The sequence below is a fragment of the Vidua chalybeata genome, chromosome 13 (assembly GCF_026979565.1).
Source record: "Vidua chalybeata isolate OUT-0048 chromosome 13, bVidCha1 merged haplotype, whole genome shotgun sequence".
Classification (NCBI taxonomy): domain Eukaryota; kingdom Metazoa; phylum Chordata; class Aves; order Passeriformes; family Viduidae; genus Vidua; species Vidua chalybeata.
In genome coordinates, this window is record NC_071542.1 from 3628196 (window position 1) to 3648854 (window position 20659).

General features: G+C 48.9%; 1 protein-coding gene across 5 annotated transcripts in view; it reads left to right on the forward strand.

The window, feature by feature from the left end:
• Positions 1-20659, forward strand: part of ALPK3 (alpha kinase 3) — a 36737-nt gene that overhangs the window by 11015 nt on the left and 5063 nt on the right. For 2 of the 5 annotated variants that reach the window (XM_053955006.1, XM_053955007.1), the window contains exons 2-5: positions 6318-6439; positions 12979-13096; positions 14138-15155; positions 18200-20042. In XM_053955006.1, coding sequence (XP_053810981.1) covers positions 6318-6439; positions 12979-13096; positions 14138-15155; positions 18200-20042 — 3101 coding nt within the window. Of the gene's footprint in view, positions 1-2330; positions 2430-2645; positions 2808-3076; positions 3116-6317; positions 6440-12978; positions 13097-14137; positions 15156-18199; positions 20043-20659 lie in introns of those variants that run through there. The other 3 variants (XM_053955005.1, XM_053955009.1, XM_053955008.1) reach the window with 3 other exon arrangements.

The following is a 20659-nucleotide window of genomic DNA, read 5'->3' on the forward strand; positions in this document are numbered from 1 at the left end:
TGTATTTTCAGAACTAGCTTATAAAAAGCTGAGTTTCTCTTCATCAGTGGGAGGTGCCTGAGGAGGCTTCATCCCGCCAGTGCTGGACATGCCTGGAGCAGACATTTTTGAAGTCTGCTTCTCCAATGAAGGAAGGGTTATACTTGAGGCATTGACACACTGCTTTAGATGTGTTCCTCAGGATAACATAAGCATTTGCCTTTATCCAGTAACTGTAATGGCCCCGAGCTTGCTCGAGGGAGACACATCCGCTGCTGATGCTGCACTTCATTAGCAGAGCCCTGTGCTGTGTGTGCTAGTAAGTCCTTGCGGAGCCCAGGGCACAGACAGCCCAGTGCCAGAGAGGATCAGACCAAGCACGCTGGAGTATCTGCTGCCCTGCTCAGGAGCCCCATGTTTCCAGCAGGGTAGATTGGGTTCTGATGTAGCTGTGCTGTCACAGCTGTATGTGGATATGCTGGAACATAATTGAAGCGAAGTGCCAGCTGCCTGCAGGCAGGGCTCTGCTGGCTGCAGGGTCCACAATTTGACTGTGCTCTCTGGGGCTTAAATCTCTAATCTGAAAAGCAAATTTAGCATATTGAGGTTAAACTTCAATTAATACATGATGGCCTTTTTCTTCTGATAATATCGAGAGACCCTCAAGAGACCCTCAGTTCAGTGTTCAGCACTGTCTCAGGATGTACAGTGAATAAAGCCCGTGTTGTCTTAATACTGGGGATTAAAAAAAAAAAACAAAACACTGTCAGTGCTTACTGTTTGATCACATCCATGAGCACAATGGGTTCATGGCACAAGCAGCCTTTGTTCTGACTCTTGCTATTTTCTTTACGTCCGAGCCAAGACACATCCCTATTTGTCTTATGCAAGAAATCATGATTAAAACCACACTACTGCCTACACTAGCATTCTAGCTAGCAAGGATTTTGGGAACTTCCTTTTAGGAAGGTCTTTAGTATTCCTAAAGAATACTAAAGACCTGGGGGGTAAAAAGATGTTTTTCCCTTGCAGTGGTAAGCAAAATGTTTTGAGACAAGTTAAACCAGTGAGTTGTGTTTCCAGACAGACGGAGGTGCCTGGGGGCAGCCCAGAGCACAGGGATACAGCTGCCCCTGGGATCACTTGGGGTGGTTGTGCTTGGGAGGAGTGTGGGAGGAGGAACCTGGAGGTTCCTGGAGGAGGAACCTGGATCCCCCAGGAGGTCAGGATGGGGTGAGAGCAGCACGAGGTGCAATTTGAACTCTAGAAGCTCTGAGGGTGTCTGTGAGTGTTGAGGACAAGGTGAGGTGCTGGTCAGTAAGGCAGGGAGTGCAAAGCTGTGCCTGGCAGTGCCAAAAAGGGCACAGAGCTCACAGGGATGTTGCAAGAGGTGGAAGGATACAGCTCAAAGGACACAGCTCCTCTGCTCCTCTGTCTGGCTTCTCCTATGGACCAGCACAGCACATGAAAGATGGATCAGGTGAGTGAGTGATCCTCAGCCTGTTAGTGTGAGCGCTTGATTTCCCCAGCTGGATCCTGCCCAACCTGCACATCCTTTGGCTGCGTGACCAGCAGCTGGTGCTGGGAATGGACCAGGATTGTGTGGCTGGGGGTGGAGACAGTGAAGCTGCTGCCAAAAGGCCAAGTGCCACCCATGTTTGTTGGGTTAAAGCTGCTCCTGAGCAGCAGTCCAAAACTTCTACTGTCTTTGCTCTCCTGAAGGAGAAGAGTAAGTGAGCCCTTCAGAGTTTTCTTCTCAAAGGAAATATGCAATTATTTGTGTAAAGTGTCAGGACTTGAAGCTGAACTACTTTTTTCTTAGTGTTCATAAGGAGGTTCTGCCTCCACAGGCAGAATGTACAGTTGGCAGGACCTGTTTTCAGAGTCTCTCTGTGGTCATTTTTAGGGCAAGACTTGGAGTCCTGCTGGTTTCCACATGACTGGGACTCACATATTTGGGTAGGAGACCTGAAGAGGTACACCTGCAGGTGGCCCTCCACGTGGTTCTTTCTGCTATCTTCTGTAGCACCATCCTACAGCGCTGAAGTTTGGTGGTTCACAGGCCTTCAGAATAGAGGCTGAAAATGTTTGATCTCTCTGCATGTGGGGATGTGGCAGTCTGGCCTGGTACATCCCAGAGGGGATGCCTACACTGCAGTCATTTCCAAGACTGCATGGTGAGGTTGTTGCATAGGCATAACATGTACCCCAGTGCAATTAAATCACTGAGCTTACATGCTGCTGACTAGCTTGTCCCTGTTAGGTTTAGACTTTTGATTGCCATGTGGGTGAGTCAAGGCTTGAGGAACTGTTCCTGACTACTGCAGGTCCATGCACAGAGGTTGTTTCCTGCAGCCTGCAAGGGGCTGCTGCCACAGTCCGGCAATGTGGTCCTTTGGCTAGGACATGAGTCCCTGAAGACACTCCTTTGGGAGAGCTGGTGACCACTGGTAAGTAGCTCATCAAGATGTCTGGTGCAGGATCTGCGTGTTTGATTTTGTTCCCCGAATTGGTTAATGTTCCTACATCTTTCCCAAAGAAAGCAAAAGGTGTAGATTCTTTTAAAGTTTACTTCTGTTATTTTATTTTAATGTTTTGCCAGACCTTAGTAATTTGATTGTCAAGATGGAAAGCAATGTGGTCAGAGAGTTTTCACCTTCTCCCAGGAGCTGTCCTTGGAAGCACAGAGGGCACCCAGCTCAGGCCAGCTGCTTGCCAGCAGAGAGTTGGGCTAGTCTCGTCCATACTCTCGCCTACGTTTAACTGGACGTCTCCTCTGGTGGAGTTGCCTGCTTTGAGTGCTGTGGATGGTGCATGGAAGGCTCAAGGTGCTGCTTCTTGGAAACCTACTTGTGTAAATGTCCTGACACTGATTCTCTGCAGTTAACGACCATTTCATTTTTACAGCCTTTGATTTCAATTGACAATGTGGCTTGCTCGTCCTGGCAGGCAGCCTAAGGCAGCTGTACCTTCTTTTAATAGGAACTCTGACCTCTGCAAAATGACTTATCATTAATATATCTCTGTAATGGTTTGTTTATTTCAGCTCCTTTCTGTGCTTCTCTCTCTAATGGTTTTTATGCTGTTTTTTGCTTAGCTTATCAAGCAGCAGATTCTCTCCCTCCAGTTTAGGAAGGTAAAACTACATTGCATTAAACTGCTCTGACCAAACACTTTTCTTAATCTGTCTGCACGTGATTAACCTGTAATGCTTTGATACTAATTAATTAATCAGTCAAGAGCCCTGAAATGATCTAACAGCCTCATCCTGCACGATTTGACCTCTAATACTTGCTTGAACTGCAGAAAGAAAAGTGAATGTTCATCATTATTCCTGTGTAAAGGTGCAAGAAATATTCCTCTTTCTTAGCCGAAGGATGGGTGTTCAGCTACTTCTTTATATTAAAGTGAGACTTCCATACAGAGACATTAAAAATTGGATGTGACTGCCCTGAGACATCCAGAGAAAAAATTTTCTTCCCCCTGTCATCTTCACTGTTGTGAGGATCCTCATTCACTTGGACTTTGTCCCAAAATGCACTTGTACAGCTGTACTTTGTCTTTGGCAAAAGAGCACATTTGGAAATCAGTTGGCATTTCTGGTTTGCTGGAGTGGCAAGTAGAAGAATGACCATGGAGGGAAAGGCCTCTCCAGAACACCTCTATAGCTCTGGGATTTCTAATCAAAAAGTCATAAAAAGAAAATCATAACAAGAGGAATACGCTTCTCAAATCTTCTTTTCCAGCAGGCTTTTGTATGGAAATCCCTCTTTAATTGAAAAGGCTACTGAATTGCCAGGGGTCTCTTCTAGGCTCCAGGGATTTTTCTGCCCCGAAGATGCAGCTCCAGGAAGGCCCAAAGAAAAAATGGCTAGTGCTTTGTGTCCAGTTCCTCGAATACCCTGAATTACTGGTTTAGAAAGCAATTTGAATTGGACAAGCCTCCTTGCAGCTGGAGTGAGTCAGCTGAGAGCCCCACAGTGCCAGAGCCTTGAAATCCTGGTGTGACCACCACAATGGTTTCTTTGATGAAAGACTCAACAGACCTTCCAGGCTTCCTGCCAAATGTCATTGGGCAAGTCTCTGATTCATCTGCTGAGCCTGTGGAGCCCCCAGCTTCCAACCACAGCTGCTTTCCAAAGCCATTCAGTAGCCTTTGCTGTATGTATTTCACCTGGTTGTGGGATTGGCACTGAGTGGACCAGACTTATTCCTGGTGCTGCCTGCTGGTGCTGGTGGCATGGTGCTGGGATTAAACTGGGTCCCAAGAGCCACTGTGTGTGTGCATCACTTGATTATAAGATGCTGATCCAGTTGCCCTCTTGCTGGGGTATGAAATGTTGGTTGATGCTTGGGAAGCTCTTTTATGTGGCTCTGAAAGGCATTTACTGGTATGGGGAGGGGGATTTGTATTGAAGGGAACATCAAAACCCTACCAGTAAGTGCCTTGTACTGGATTGTCTGCCTTGCTCTGTGGAAATGGGCATTTTTTTCCTGGGATTGGAATTTGGGAAGGTTGCTCTGGTTTGAAACAGCTTTTGACTCCCACAGCCCATTCCTGGCCCCACAGTTGACTGAAGAGTTGCTTGCCAGGGCCAGTGTCCTAGTAACCATTGATTTCCACAGAAAAGAGTCTGAGCTGTGAAATCTGTTCTTTTTATCCCATCTCACACATGTGTTTGGATAAAGACCATGCTTATAACTCTCATTCAGTAGATTAATCAGGTTTTCAACATCCCAAGCTTCCCCTGTCCTGACCCTCATCCAGCACAAGGTGCCTGGGTGCTGGGTGTGGTTCCTGCTGCGCTCCAGTGGGTTGTTACTCAGGGATTTATCTCCCTGCATCTCTTACAAACCCATTTTTGCAGGAAGGCAGAGGGAAAATAATGACATTACAGTCTCCAGGTAAGTTTTCAGGGTGGATAAAACAGGCAGTTGCTGTGGCTGTAGCTCTGCTGACACCTTCAGCCATGAGTGCTTAGTCCCTCTCAGTGCACCTGCCCCTGCTGAGTCATGCTAAATGTGGGGTTTCTTGGTTTGCCCTGAACCAGTTTGCTTCCTTAGCAGGTGGAGCATTAGTGGCAGCAGCACCAGCATCCTGCCTGCAAGCTGGGGCTGCTTGTGAGGCTGGGGTCCTCCTCATGGAACCCTCACCACACTCTGAGCCCTTCTGCTCATGGTGGAGCTGTGTCAGGAGTGGTTTGGGCATTTGTTCCACCCCTTGCATGTTTCTGGAAGCTGATCACTTGTTTAAGGAATGTCTTTCACTGCTGAAAATTATATAAATAGAGCTGCCAGCTACCAGTTCTCTTGCAATATTAGCTGTTTCTCCCAGCGTCTTTGCACTTGAGACCTTGCGGGCCCCTCTCATACTGTAAATGTGTAGAGTTTTAATTGCAGAGGGAAAAATTAAATAAGAAGCTGTTCCCTTCCAAGAGCCTCAGCATTATCTGAATGAAAACCCAATTTGGAATTAAATAATTTCCCTTTATTTAAGAAAGCCCTGGGAGCTCTCTCAGTGATGCTGCAGCAGGGTTGGCAGTGCTGGATGAATATGGTGATTTATTGCACTCACTGAACAGTGTTGAAATACCTGGAGAATCCATGGTCTGCTCTTAAGCATTATAGATTGCACTGTTAGGATAGTTCTGGCTGTTTGGGTGTCCCAGCATGGACTTCGAGGACAGAGCCTGAACTCCTGGAGCAGGGAATGTGAGTGCCTACCTGCAGCAGTAAGGGGTTAAACAGGGAGTTCCTTCCCAGCTAATTCCTGGGTTCAGAAAGCTGCTAGCCAGACTCAGATCTTCCTCAGTGAGCTGTCCCACAGCTGGAAGCTTTTCTTCATTTTAAGAGGGCTGCTGTGTTCAGGAGACATGTTCAATTCACACTTGGCTTAAAATGACACAAATTCTACACAAATAAAAGAAAATCCCAGTGAACAGAACAACTCTTGAAACATTTATGGTTCAGAACTGGGAATTGACTTTGTTAGGCAGAGCTCTAAGTTTGCTGGCTGGCCAAAGAGATGTCTTGGTATAATCAAGAGCTAAAATGAGTCTTCATTAGTCCAGTGGGTCAACAGTCATTGCCCTGGTAGCCCTAAGAGCTAAGACAAAGAGAATGGCTCCTGAATATCACTTTAAATTGACAGTCATCTTAGGAGGGAGAAATCAGTCAAATGCCCTGGCACTGGACTGGACTTGTGAGCAAGTGTAGGGATGATGGGATGGAAGAGGGCATGGACAATGAGAACATAGGCTGCTGAGGTGAGACACGAGGTGGACCCTTTGATTTTTCTGGTGCTTTTATCTCTAAGAAATGCTTCTTGAATCTTCCAGGAGTACCTTCTGCGCAATCATTTCTCAGCTGACGGAGGAAACACAGCCACTATTTGAAACCACTATCAAATCCCGTGCTGTGTCCGAGGACTCTGATGCTAAATTCACGTGCATAGTGACAGGTAACAGTGTCTTCAGTGAATTACCTGGTCCTGCTTCACCTGCTGGACTTGTGCCAGTTAAACTCTGCAGCAAGTGATAACAAGGATAACAAGCCCACCACAAGCAAAAGTTCAGCAATTGCATGGTGATTTTAGCTTCAATTTAAGGGAGGTGGGAAACACCTGAAAGTGTTAAGAGGCAAAGGCATAAGCTAACATCTCAAATAAGGCAAATGAAAGACCAGAAAAGGGGATATGCTGGTTATTGCTTGGACCAGCTACATTTTATTGTCCTAATCTCTGCTTCTCTAATCCTGGCCTCCATAACTCAGGAATGTGCAGTTTTGAAGACTAAGGCTCTACTGCTGGAACCAATACTGCTGGCTGTAGATGGTTAGAGCACAGCTACATTTGTATCAGTGATAAACTTCTGTGTCTGTCAGCATCTGAAATAAAAGCTGGTCACTGCTGAATGAGCTAAAATCTCCCCTTGGGCAGGAAGGGGTTAAGTCAAGAAGATGAGGAGGAGGGAGAGGTCAAAAAAGAGGGCTGGTGCTAAGGCCTTGTGGCATGGCAGCACGTTGGTGTAGAGGCAGGTAGCTCCTTTGCTGATGAGATTTTGTTCTTTAAATATGGAGTCTCTAAAACCTCTTCTCTCTGTGTACTTTTTAGCAACTCCATGATCCTTCCTGACCTCACTAGTATTAATTACTCCAAGAGGTTACTCAGTGAGAGACACAAACAAGTTTGTAAGTTCTGGAAAGAGGAGAGTATATCCAGTGAGCCTCTTAGGCACAAGGACCAAAGCTTCCCTAAGGAAATTTGGTTTGCTGTTAGAAACAGGCTGGAAATAAAGATGCACAGTCTCAGTCCTTCCGAGGACTGCCAGCTATGAATTCTTGGCTTTTCTCTTATGGATTCCTTTGTTCTGAGGGCTGATGTTCTGAACTTGCATGGGTACAACTGATGTATTGATTTTATTGAGGCTGAAATTCAGCAGACCCTTTCTTGTTGCTTCTAGAGCCAAAGGGGGCTGCTAGGACATGCCTCCAAACCACTTTATTTGGGGAGTCATTAGAAAGGCTCTTCCCAATTTCAGTTTTTTGAAAGCAAAAGCTTGACATATTGTGCAGTACCATGGAACGCGCCATTCTGCAAATGTCAGAGGTGAGAAAATGTTTAGATGTGTTGGGAAATCCAGAGTAAAAGTCCTGGCTTGTCTCACTGACTTAAATCTCCACCAGCTGCATCTTTGAGGTTGATGGTTCCTTCTAACAAATTCCATCTCTTTGTGGTGTGTTGCACCAGCCAGAAAACTTGACTTGATACTGACCTCATTTTCTGCTCAAGTGTAGGAAACTGTCAATGAGTCTCTTTCAGCATGTGTCATGATATTTTTGTGCTTGATAAACTAGGTTGGGGGGATGTCTCTATGCACTTAGAAATTTTCATGGAAATGTTTTTTAAATCATCCTTGGACCATCTTTGCCAGGTGGGCATCTCCTGTATGTGTCCTACAGACTGCTTTAGGAGCTCAGGATCTCTTTGGGAGAGAGGGGCGGGGGGTGGAAAGCCTTACTCTGACTGCAGAGTCTGCTTGGTAGTTCAGGTATCTTGCCCTGCTGTGATGTTTGTGTTCAATTGGGAGGCGTTGCTGGGAGCAAGGAAATGGCAGTGACATCCCTGGCCAGTGACCAGAGTGGAACCAGTTCAGTCCCAACACTGTGGCTGGAGTCCAGGGACACTTTGATGAAGGCAAAGGGCAGACAGTCACCTGCTCCTGTTTTGACGGTCAAGCCACAAATACGGATATGTGACCTACAATAGCATTTTTTTTTTTTTTTTTTTTTCCTGCTTCTTGACCAATAATAAGAGTTACAGGCTAGTCCCACATCTGGGAATTCTTGCTGGGCCTAAAAAAAGATGCAAGTGTTTGAAGAACCAATCTCCAGAATGTAGTGAGTGGTGGTGGCAGGAAGAAAGCAGGTCAGGCAGATTCCTGTGTGTGGAGGCACAAACCTTCCTTTCCTCCTGATGCCTAGTTCAGCCTGCTACTGGTGTCCCTGCTATGTCTGATTTGATTATTTGATTTTTTGGGTCAGATCCTGCATCAGTTACGAGATGTTTTCTTTTTTCAGACAAAATTAGTTTAATCCTTTGTTCTCTAAGAGATGTGAAAAAGGAAACAAGAACATTTTCATTTAGTGTGCAGCCTCATCCCACATCTCTGCACCAAGTGCTTTCCTTGGTGGGTCTGTCTGGACTTCAGGGTCTCAAGGGTCATCACAGCTCATTTGCAGTGAATGGATATTGGGCTTCTCTCTTCACAGTGGCCCTTCATGGAGGTGCTGCCACAAGGATTTTCCAGCTTTTTAAGTTGCTTCTGTGTAGCATTGTCTGGGAAGGAGGGATGTCAGCTGACGAAATGGGGGGAGTCAGATGAAGAGACCTAGGTCTCTGGCTGCTTGTTAGGGAATGACTCCAGCCAGGACAGGTGATGGCTGGATCTAGCCAAGACCACTGTATGTCAGCACCAGCCCACTGATGTACAGCAGCCTCTTCAGTGCCATTTCAGCCCTCCTTGGCCAAGGTTCAGCTCCTCTGATCTGGCTTCACAAATCATCATCTCAGGGGCTTGATCCCATCCCTGCCTCCATGGTTTTATTGCAGAGTACAGAGGGGAGAGGGCTCTGCCCATGGCTTGGGGAAGAGAGTTGGGGGTTGGGTGAGTAGTCAGTCACATGCTGATGGATGCAGTTTTTAATCAGGTTAAAGGAGTTCCACTTGCTGCATTTGTGGTGACCCCCTGAGGGAAGTGTTTGAAGGATGAGACTGAAGTGCTTGGATGAAGAATGTCTGGAAACATGCAGGGGCTGTGAGAGGGGTTTGGGAGTGGGATAGTGACTACAAGAGCAGGGAGTAGGCTGCTGGGAGATGAGGAGATTTGGCTTTGGGGGCCGAGAATAAGGGAAGGATGGTGAATGAGCACTGCTCACAATGGAATGGGGAGTTACTTAGTATCTGTCCTGCTGTCAGCATTGCTAGAAGCTTCCTTGTCCTTGGGTGCTGGAGGGGTTTAAATCCATGAAGCCAGGAAGGGTAACATCTTACCAGGAATTGTGTTCCCAAGACTGTTGAAGGCCCTATTCTATGTAGCTTGTGTAGAGCAGAAACTGTGGATATTGTTTGATGGTTCTAAACTCTTAGCACCTTCCCAAGTTTCAGAAGACTAACTCCCCCTCCTTTCCTGCCCCCCAAAAAATTAAAAAAAAAAAAAAGAAAGCAACTTGAAACAGAGTTTCACTGGGTGATTTTGGATAGATATATTCAGAACTGTTTTGGATAGATATTTTAAGAACTGTTTTCGTTACAGTCACTAAGCCTTGAAGACTTCTCAGATTTTGACAGTTTTCAGAAAAAGAACGTTTGATCTAAACCTGGAAATCTCCATGAAAAAAATACCCTGAAAAACTCTGAAAAGTTTCCAGGATCCTGTGGTGGCTGGCCATCAGGCTGGAGCAATGCTGCTGGCAGACACACATCCTGAAGATGTGGAGCGGATGCCTGCTCTTCCCAGGAGCGCCTGGCACCACTCTGTCTGCAGCTGTGGGGCTCTGCCTGGGGGCTGCAGGGGCCCAGCTGCCGGCAAATCCCTCTTGGCACCAGCTGTACAGGGGGTTGGAGCAGGGGAGGCTTGGGATGGACGAGTGCAGATCTGTGAGTGGCTGCTCACGGTCTCTCATGCCAAGGGTGGGCATCTGGTGCCTGCAACCTGGCAATGCCCACGGATGGAACCCTCAGTTCCACCTCACTCTACTGGGCAAGCTGCAGATGCTATGTCTGCAGGGGGTGTGCCATGCCAGGAATGATGCCTGACTCCTCTTCCCCCCCACCCTGGACGGGGGGAATTTATTCACTCAGCAGCCCAAAGATGGATGTCAGCAGCATCAGCAGCAGCTCCCCTCCCTGTGCCAGGGAGACTCATCCCTGCCCAGGCATCTTTCCATCTTGGCTCTGATTACAGCCCCTGGGAAGGGATGGATGGTATTTGGACAGGCAGCTGGGGCCGCTGTACCTGTTGGGAGGTAGGAAGCCTTTCAACATCCGCCTGCCTGCAGACTGGAATTCCAGCCAGAACTTGCCTGCAGCTCTCCTGGGCTGCAGGCGAGAGTGTGCAGTGCGAGTTGGTCCTGGCATTGGGCTGTTATGGCCGTGGCTCCTCAGAGGGAGCAGGCAGCCTCAAGGACACAAGTGCTACAAGTCAAAGGGAGTTTAAGCTTAGCAGGAGGAAAAGCCTTTCCTAGAGACTCTGCATAACTATGGAAATTGCAGCTCTTTCCGGCAGATGTCAGCTGGGAATGGAAATCAGCTGTGGAGGCCACGGCAGGGAGAGGGGGACGGGACATCACAGAGCTTCTCGGAAACTATCTGCTGGCAGTTCCCAGAATGAAGGGCTGTAATTGCTGTTTCTTAGGCTGTCAGGAAAATCTACCTGCCAGCTCCCTGCAAGATGGACTGTGGGGGCCTTCTGAAGATCTTGCTTGCAGCACAGCCCTTGGGAAGGGTTGGATTGCTGTGGGCATAGTATGAGCTTGTGTATGGAAATTGTTTTGGTCATCATCTCTGGAGCAGAAAGAATTCACCACAGGCTCATTCAGCCCAGGCTCCTGCTGCCAATATTTAGTATTTTATGAAAAATATAAGCAGCAGCATCAATCCCTGATGATCCCATCAATGGAATGCTCTCATAGCTTTCTCCAGTTCCCAGTTCAGGGCTCATTTTCTTCAGCCACAAGTACCTGAGGGCTTTGCATGTCTCTAGAAACTGGTTTGGGGGGTCAGGACAACAGCAAGGAACAGGAGTGAGGCAGAGGGGGAGGACAGAGAGCCTTGCAGGAAGGGTGTTGGGAGAAAGTCATGGCTTGGCTTCCTATAGAAGAGAAGAAATGAGGCACTACCCAACAGAAAGCCAAAGCCGCTGATGGCAGCAGTGGGAGGGGATTGAGGCAGCAAAGCATGTGGGAGATGTACAGACAGCGAGGATGGAGAGGGGGATGATGGGGCAGTGCAGAGTAAGAGACCTTTGAAAAGGAGGAAGAATAGGGTAAAATCCTGTCTGTGAGGTGTCTGGGCTATGGGGGTCGATGCTTCTCATAGAGGAAAGAAAAGCTGCTGAGAGTTATCTTCCCAGCCCTGTCTAGTCCCAGTGGACTAAATCCCTCGAGGAGACAGTGGATGCTGAGGAGCCACCACAAGCAAGGGGTGGGGACCGGGGAGCCAAAGCAGTACAGGAGGAGATTTGGCATGTGGTGCTTTTCTGGGCAAAGGCATATTGGATTGGCCAAGGCCTGTGTGAATTCCTGCTGATGAGGCTCTGCTTCTGGACTCTCAGTCCTGCTCTAGGACCTTCATGAGAGCAGGAGTAAGCTGGGCTCAGGCATTGCTGAGGGCTGACTACATCTTCAGCTGGTGCAAGGAGGACATTTGAGGTCCTGGTTAGGCTTGAAACCTGTGGCTCGGTAGCTGGGAAGTATCCACAGAGCAACTTGTCCCTGCTTTCTCATTTCTCCAGAGCCATTGGGTTGGGACACTTTGGATATTCCTGGATAGCCCTCATTGGCCCCATGCCTGGGATGTTCATGGGAGCTGACCCTTGCCACATTCTGGGGTGCTGTGGATGATCTTGGGGTCTGGTGGAATTGAGGAGCATGCTGGACTCCTTGCTTTGGCCCCACAGAAAGCCTGCAGGGACATTTGCAGCAGATAAGCACGTGATCATTGAAACTTTCATCCCATGCCCTGGGGTCTGCTTGGCTGGGTGGTGAGCCCTGAGTGAAGTGCAGGAACCCCTGCTGGCTGCTGGCTTGAGCGATCTTTGCATGAAAACTGCACTTAATCTGAATTAGAGCTGCTGTAGGTGAGCAGTAAAGGCTGTGGCTAGCAGTGGTCCATATGGGACTCACATGCTGATCCAACACCTCTGCAAGTGGTGTAGAACATGGCTGTGTGCCCAGCCTGCCAGCCAGCCAGTCACACATTTCATGATGTCATTCTACTGAAAAGGCAGGTGACATCTGTTGTCAAGTGACATTTGTAGGACACTGAGCTGACTGTGATGCAATCAAGGTTGTTTCTGTTCAGTGGAAAGTTTCGGATCAGCTTACAGGCTGTGACACTGTGCAAAATGCTGAGAGCTCCATGGAGGGGTGAACGCCTGTTCTCCAACCATAGCCTTGGCCTCATCAAAACATCCCTCTTCACATAAAAGTGACGGCATGCTCACCTTCTCCCAGCCAGTGTTACAGGAGACGAGCGTGTGATCCACTCCCCTCTGTTCAGGAATGAAGTGCTGGGATTTTTTTCTCAAAAATAGCTCTGTTCCTAGGAGTGATAAAAGTCTGAGATAAGCCCATTAAGTTTCCACTGTTTCTGTTGTGCCATTTAGGAATGTGGTGAGCCCAGAATAGCATCTGTCCTGGTGTGCTGCTGCTGATACCATGCTGTCTGTGCTTCTTTGTGGAATGTTTCACTCTCTGATGTACCTTCCATCTCCTCCCCAGGGTATCCACAGCCAGAGGTGACATGGTACAAGGATGATGAGGAAATGGATCGCTATTGTGGCTTACCCAAGTATGAGATATTCCGTCATGGAAACCGCCACACCCTGCAGCTCTACAAGTGAGTAAAGGAGCTGGAGAGTGGCTGGGTTTGCTGATGGGAGCTCTGAGTGTGTTCTCAGTGCCTGGATAAGCTGTCAACAGTGATACCCCCCCACCACCACTTGGCTGGGCCCTTCTGCTCTCCACTGTGAGTTCACAGCTGGCCCTTCCCCAGTGGCTCCCCAGTCATACCAATATGAGATCCATTACTGCATCCAGGGATAGCTGCCATGCTGGAAGCAAGAGGAAGGGAAGAAGTAGTCCCTCTCTCTGGGGCCTTCTGGGGCCTAGTGCTGAGCATTAGAGATGACAAAGGTGAGCAAGGGGAAAGCACTATCTGCCTCCAAGATGATGGTCCGGGGAATCAAGTTTCTGGAGAGCCAGGCACACCTTGTCCCCAGCAAGCATAGACCTGTCACACCTTGAGTCCTGGGTTTGGGATGTCAGACAGGTGTGGCACTGACTGAAAATGCAGAATATCAGTGTTGCTGATAGTTCTGCCATCCTTGTGCTTCTAGCCTCAGCTTTTCTGCTCCCCCAGGTGTCCATCAAAGACTGGATCACCTCTTCCAGGAGCAGGGATCTCTGTGGGTCAGGTGTCCTCAGGGGGTGACAATAGGGATGCAGGCAGGTGCTTGTGCTGGTGCCTGTGACATGGGGTAGAAAGACTTTGGTAATATGGTAGGGTAGAGGAAGAACAGGCATGTCTTGTGGGCTGTGTCGAGCTGAGGGGAAAAGATCCTGCAGAGGACTCTGACCAAGAACAGTTGGGAAGCCTGGTGCTGCCTGTTACTCCTCCATCACAGCCCTCATACCAGAGTTACAGCCCAGAGTGGAGATAGAACAAATTTATCATCAAATTTGCTTGTCTGTTAGTGTGGAGAGCAGGCAGAGCCAGGGAGGGAGGCCAGCCCAAGGCCTCCAGATGTCCTGTGGGCACCACATGGGCCACATCTTCTGGACTCTGTGGAGCAAGAAGTAGGAGAACATGCATGCCTGTGCGTCCAATGGGCGTCCTGAGGAGGATGGGTAGGTCTCACACACAGCTTTTGATTTCCAGGTGCCGAGAAGAGGATGCAGGCATTTACCAGGCCTCAGCTAGAAATAACAAAGGCATTGTGTCCTGCTCTGGTGTGCTGGAAGTGGGAACCATGACAGAGTTTAAAATCCATCAGAAGTGGTTTGACAAAATCAAGAGAAAGGCTGAAGAAAAGATGCAAGAAATAGAACAGGGCAAGAAACGAGGAAAAGAAAATGTGGAAGTGGAGAAGTTGCAAGGAATGAGCCCGGAACGGCTCCAGAGGAAGCGGAGGCTGGCTAGAGATCAGAATCTCCGGTCAGGAGACTCTTCATGGGAGAAGGAAGACGCAGCAAAAGTGCACGTTGCAGATTCACAGTCCAGGTTACACAAGGATATTGCCGAGACAAAGGAGCAGCCACTCAGTGCAATGCCAGGCTTCCCAAACAAACTAGTGGCACCTCTGAAAGCTGAGGTGACCACCAATGGAGACGCCACTTTGGAAAGTGGGGAGAACGGGAACAACTTTCTCACGTACATCTATGAGACAGTGGAGGACTTGGCAACCAAGCCAGGGGCAAAAGACTCTGCAGCTAAAAAGAAAAAGAAGGTGGAGGCTCCTTCAGCACCAAGACAGGAAGCTTCTAAGCGAGAAGAAAGTGGGAGAGACAGGGCCAATCCATCTGCAAATCCCAGGTTTGCTCCTCCTGTCCCCTTACGGAGGAATGCACGTTTACGAGCAGCAAATGATCAAGAAGTGGAAACTAGTCCAAAACTCAAAGAGCCTGGGAAAGCTGTGAAACAGGACACTAAACCTAATGATGACATGTACTTCTCTTTAAAGGACATGTATTTTGATAAGCAAGTGAAGCCAGCGGCAGAGAAGGAGGAGATGGGAGCCAAGGAGGAGGCCGGGAGTGAGGCTGCCCTGCAGCCTGTGGCAGCCAGCAGACAGGCAGAGGATGCTTCACTGGCCTCTGAGGTGTTGGAGGCAGGACCTGTGCTGTCCGAGGGTCAGAGAGGCCAGCAACAAGAACAGAAGTTGGAGGGAAGCAAAGAGGTAACTAGGAGACACAACAGCCAACGCAGGGGTGGCAACAAGAAAATATCTGTGCTGCGCATTTGTGTTGTGGCACTGGGCCTGGGAGGCTGTGTGTACATCACAGGATCCGCTGCCGAGGCTCTGCCGGTCTCCACTGGTGGAAGCACCCAGAAGGGCTTTTTGGATTTTGTGAGCCCAGACAGCAGAGCTTCTACCCCATCTCCAAGCAAATGTCAGCTGAGGTGGTGAGAGATGTAATTCGGGGCCATTCGAGCAGCTGGTCTCGGTGGCCTGGGGCTCTCTGGTTTAATCAGCAGGCTGACCTCATGTGGAATGTTTTCAGGTCAGGTCGGCAGGGAGCACTGAATGGGTATTTATAGCTAGGCCTGGGTGCCTTGTGATGGCATCTGTTCAGTTTAACAAAGGAGCTTTAGTTAAGGAGTCCCCCATGCAGATGAGGTACCAGGTGAGCTGCACCTTCAGGGCCTCGAGTTTTGTTTACAGTGCAACTTGTATACAGTAGGTCTGGACTATTTTTTTTCACCCATCCATGTTGGAAAAATTCTGTTGGGAGACTCATTGTGGTGGTGATGAAGCACTCGGGCACAGCACCTGCTTCTGACCCTCAGAGCATCTCTTAGTCAGCTGCTATTTTTGTCACTTAACCTGAAGTATTTGCCATGAAAATATTAGACTGGAAGCTACCGGACTATTTTCCCCCAATTTTTCTTTAATGACCCCTTCTATCATAAAGGGTTCTCTGAGTCCAGTTTGCAGGTGATGTCAGGATTTGGAGTTTGGGCTGTGGTAGGTGCACACTTGCAGCAAAGACAAGGCTCTGGGTGCAACACTCCTCACTTGTAACACACATATTTCACACAGTAATGCACATATTTCAGAATGTGGAAAAATCCACAATGCATGAAGGACTGATGGGTGTTCCAGTGGGGAAGAAAAAAACAAACCTTTCTTCCTCTCTTAAATTTCGTTAGCCATTGGTGGGTGCAGCTTTGCTGGTAAGAACTTGCTGTGTTATGCAGTACACACCTGGTTTCTGGCCTTGCTGCTGCACAGTGCTGTGAACTTCAGCCTGACCCACCAGTACCACATACGGCTGCAGAAATTATTGCTGTTCAGGCCAGCCCATGGCAAAGCTATTTGTTTATCTCCTCTCTGCTCATTTTAACACGTCTCATTCTCAAAAACGCTGGAAAAAATACTGGTGTGCAGCAGGCTTGGGCTGTCATCCCTGAGCCTTTGACATGCGTCAAGGTTTTTTTCTCTTTAAAAGCCCCACTCACAGAGGGAAACTTGTGACTTGTCAGCTGGTGTGCCTTTGAGGAGACAATAGGGAATGCTTCTGATTTGAATTTGAATGCTTCAGCTTGTTGGTGCTGCTGGGGAAAGTCCTCAAGCTTTTGTGAGAGCAAATAAGCTGGTTTAAAGTCTTTAAGGCAGATTCCAGGCATATTTCAGGATATTTTCACCCCCCAGGACAGGGGTTGCTTGCTTTTTCTTTTTTATTCTTTCTCTTAAAACAAGAAAGGTCATAGGCGAGTGTTTTCTTAGCCTTGGGACATAGCTGGGCCTTATGCTCAGGACTTCTCTTCTGTACCCGGGCTCTGAACATCGTCCTCTACAAGAGCAGAGAAGAAACTAGTTTTGCATGGTAATCACTCTTGCCTGATCTGATTATATTTCTTGAATTTTAGGGGTAGGAACGGCCTCTAATGATGCTTCCCCCACCCCAGCCCTTCAATACTCATGTTGCCCTAACAATTAGAGTATAAAGGGCATGGAGTAACAGGACAAGGAGGAATAGCTTTCTCCTGTCAGAGGTTGGGGCCAGGTGGGATATGGAGAAGAAATTCTTGGCTGAGAAGTTTGTGAGGCCCTGGCACCGATTGCCCAGAGCAGCTGTGGCTGCCCCATCCCTGGAAGTGTTCCAGGCCAGGTTGGACAGGTCTTGGAGCAACCTGGTCTAGTGGAAGGTGTCCCTGCCCACGGCAGGGATTGGAATGAGATGGGCTTTAAGGTCCCATCCAACACAAACCATTCTATTTATTTGCTTGAGAAGGGCTTGCTGAGAATGGTGCTACATTTCCTCTTTTCCCCAAGCTACCAAATGAAGCAAAAGCAGCACAAAGTAGAGTGCCACAGCCCTCCTTTCCCATGGCATTCATTTTGGGGGACTTAATGCTCAGGTCAGGGACCTCAGGAGAAAATCCTTAGCAGCAGATCCTCCAGGATGGAAGGGGAGCCCGTTGTGCCATTGTCCCTGTGCCCTGTCCCTGTCCCCGTGCCATTGTCATGGTGATGCTCACAGAGCATCAGCCAGGCAGAGCGTGCACCACGGTATCGCTGGCTCCCCTACAAAAATAGACTGTGCTCCTTGGCTGGAGGATTTCAGCAGTTCTCCTCGGGATAAAGCTTGGCCATCGCAGCAGGCAGCTTGCTGACATGTCTGCTGGGTGCAGCTGCGGTCGGAAACATTTGAGCTTCCCAAACGTCAGAGAAGCAGAATGGTTGAATAGTGCTGATAACGTCAGGGTGTACGGTTTCGCTATAGATCATTTGGGCAGCCTCATCCTGATAGAGTGTGGCATGCCAACTGCCCCATCTCACAGTGGAGATAGGGGAGCACTCAGTCTTTAGGAACATCAAGGGAATTATGCAAGGTGGCAGCAATGGCTAGTAAAAATGGGAAAGTTTTGCTGTTTGGAAGGGCACTGAGTCAGAGGAGATTGGATTAAAAGCCACTGAATGATCTAGAAAGGCAGATCTTTTGCCTCTATGCACAGCAAGGGTGTTGAAAGGTAGAAGGGCTGAAACTGATTAAAAGAAGAAACATTTTGTACAGCCTGACAGGTGGGACCCACTCCTGTGGGATGATGGTGAAACCAGAAGACCCTGGATGACAGAGTAACACTGGTATCAGGGTAATTCCCATGATTCAAGAAGTTGGGCAGTGCCATATGGTACAGGTGGCCCACAAGTACGACTGCACAGACCCAGGCAGTAACATGATGCTAATTTCCTTCTTTTTTTTTTTTTTTAACTAGGTTGCAGCAAGAGTTGGACAGTCTCCTGGTGACCTAAAGCATCCATTGTCCAGTCCAACCAAAGAGACCAGTCAGCAAGCCAGTAAGTTAGAGGAGGTCAGGAAAGAGATGCCTGATTGCCAGGAGACCAGGGGGGCTGTGAAAAGGACAAATCCTCGGTTTAGGCCTCAGGAGCCACCAAAGCCACCAGCACGCTCTCCAGACCATGTACAGTCTGGCAAGGAGCACCCACCCCCCAGGAAACAGGCAGAAAGACATTCCCGTGCTCTTGAGGACAGAGAGACTCAGCAAGGACTGTTAAATCAAGAGAACAAAAGCCAAGGTGGAGAAGAGTCATTGCTAAAAAATTTGACTCCTCCAGAACCTGGAGAAAACACTCCTCTTGAACAAATCCCATGTCAGACAGTCAAGGATGGGAAGAGCAAAGAGGCAAGAGCACAGTTGTCTGGGAGCCATCCTGGTGTGAGGACAGGAGGGAGTCATGCAGCAGAGCCATGTCTTGGGGCTGTGCACAGGGAGGCAGGAGGGACACCTTTGGGCCATCAGAACACCCAAAATGAAACAGCAGCTCCTGCTTCAGTTCCTCTTGCCAAGGAAGAGCCGCTTCCTGCTCCTGCAGTGAGACCATCAGTGGCTCAGGAGGCGCTGCTGGCATCTAATAGAAGTCCAGGGATGGAGGCCACTGCAGGAGAGGTCCCATCTGGAGCCCAGCTGCTGCCTCCTGCAAGTGGAGAAATGGAAATCACAACAATAGATGGACTTGCCCCACGAGAGATGTTTTCAGCCATCACTTCAGAGAAGGAGAATGCTAAGCCAGTGCCCATAGGACCTCAAGGGAAGGAGGGAGGACTCCTGACAGCCACAGCTCCATGCCAGGAACCAGCAGCATCTGCCGGGACTTGGGAAGGAGTCTCTGAGGTTCAGCCACAGGTACCGCTGATTCTGCCTGACCCCGAGAGATCTCAGGAGATGTCTGTGGAGGAGAAAATGCAGCACAAAAACCTGGTTTCCTCCTTAAAGAACTACCTGCTGCTACTTCTAAAAATGTCAGATAGCAATAAGGATGCCACAAAAGAGGACACTGACTCTGGAGACAAGGAGCAGCTGAATGCAGGGGAAGGCATGATCCCAGAGATAGGCATTGCTGGCCTTAGCCCTCGCACCTCAAGGAAAGTTTTGGAAAAAGTACAAAACAACCAGCTCTTCCAGACAGCAGAGAATTTGCCTCTGACCCCCAGGACATCCAGACGGATCACAGGAATGATTAATGAGGAATTTGTTACCAGCAAGGAGATGCTGGCTTGCAGGCCTGTGCCACCAAAGAGACGCACCTGGGGGGCTCCTGAAGCCAAGGGGCCACCCCCACTCTCAGTACCCTCCATTGTGGTGGGCAGCATGCCTCCAGCAGGAGTGGCTCCTCATCCTTCTGATTTGCCTCCAGTGAGCTCTGAAGAAAGCCCTGCTGACCCTCTGGCAGCGCTACCTTGTGCCACACCAGAAGAGCTTGCTTTGGGGGCCCGGCGCAAAATATACCTGCCAAAACCCAAACAGGTGGGGGTGGAAGAGGTGGCAACCCCAGAGAGCCTGGGGCACACAAGAAGTCCAACTGTTTCACCACGGCAATCCAGGAAGAATGCATCCCTGTTGCATTCTCCTGCCTCAGCTCCATCCTCTCCCTCAGAGCAGTGTTCTCCAACCCTCATGAGGAAGATGGCCACGTTGGAGGTTCCTAAGCTGTATGAGGAGCCTGCGGGTGACACCATTGGTGATGAAGAGGTCCCTGGAGATGCTAAGCCAGAAGCACAGCCAGCAGAGTCCCAGAGTACAAATAACCCATTTAAAGGTGAGGGAAGAGAGAATCCCCATGAAGCTCATTCCCTTGTTGCCTGCAAAGGCAGCCAGTAATAGTCAGTTGAGGCCACATGAGTTTTGTACATTTGTAGGGTTTTCAGCATCAGCCTTTGGCTGTATGAAAGCCAAAAGTCTCCCCCAAGACTTCTGTCCCAGTGCAGGGGGGGATAAGGAATGCAAGAGGCAGCAGTTCTGACACTGGCTGTCTCTGCAGCCTGGGCTTCCCCAGCCCCAGGGATCATAGAATCCTCTTGGTTTTGGTCTCTGTGTTCTGGGCCTCATCAAGGCTGATGCTGGTTGGGGATCCTGAGCTACCTGGTCGAGTGGAAAGTGTCCCTCCTCATGACAAGTGTTGGAACAAGGTGGTTCTTTAAAGTCCCTTCAAACCCTAACTGTGATTCCATGATTCAGTGGGCATCACAGGGCACACGCTCCTCTTCCACGTCTGTGGTCAATGCTAATTTGATTCTTTGTGGCACTGAATTAAAAAAGGAATTATCCTGGGGTTGAAGGAACCAGGTGATACTCTCACAGGAATCAGCACTCTTGCAAAGTAAGGGTAACCATGATAAATCCCTGCTTCAGTAGATGAATGTTTCCCCCAATATT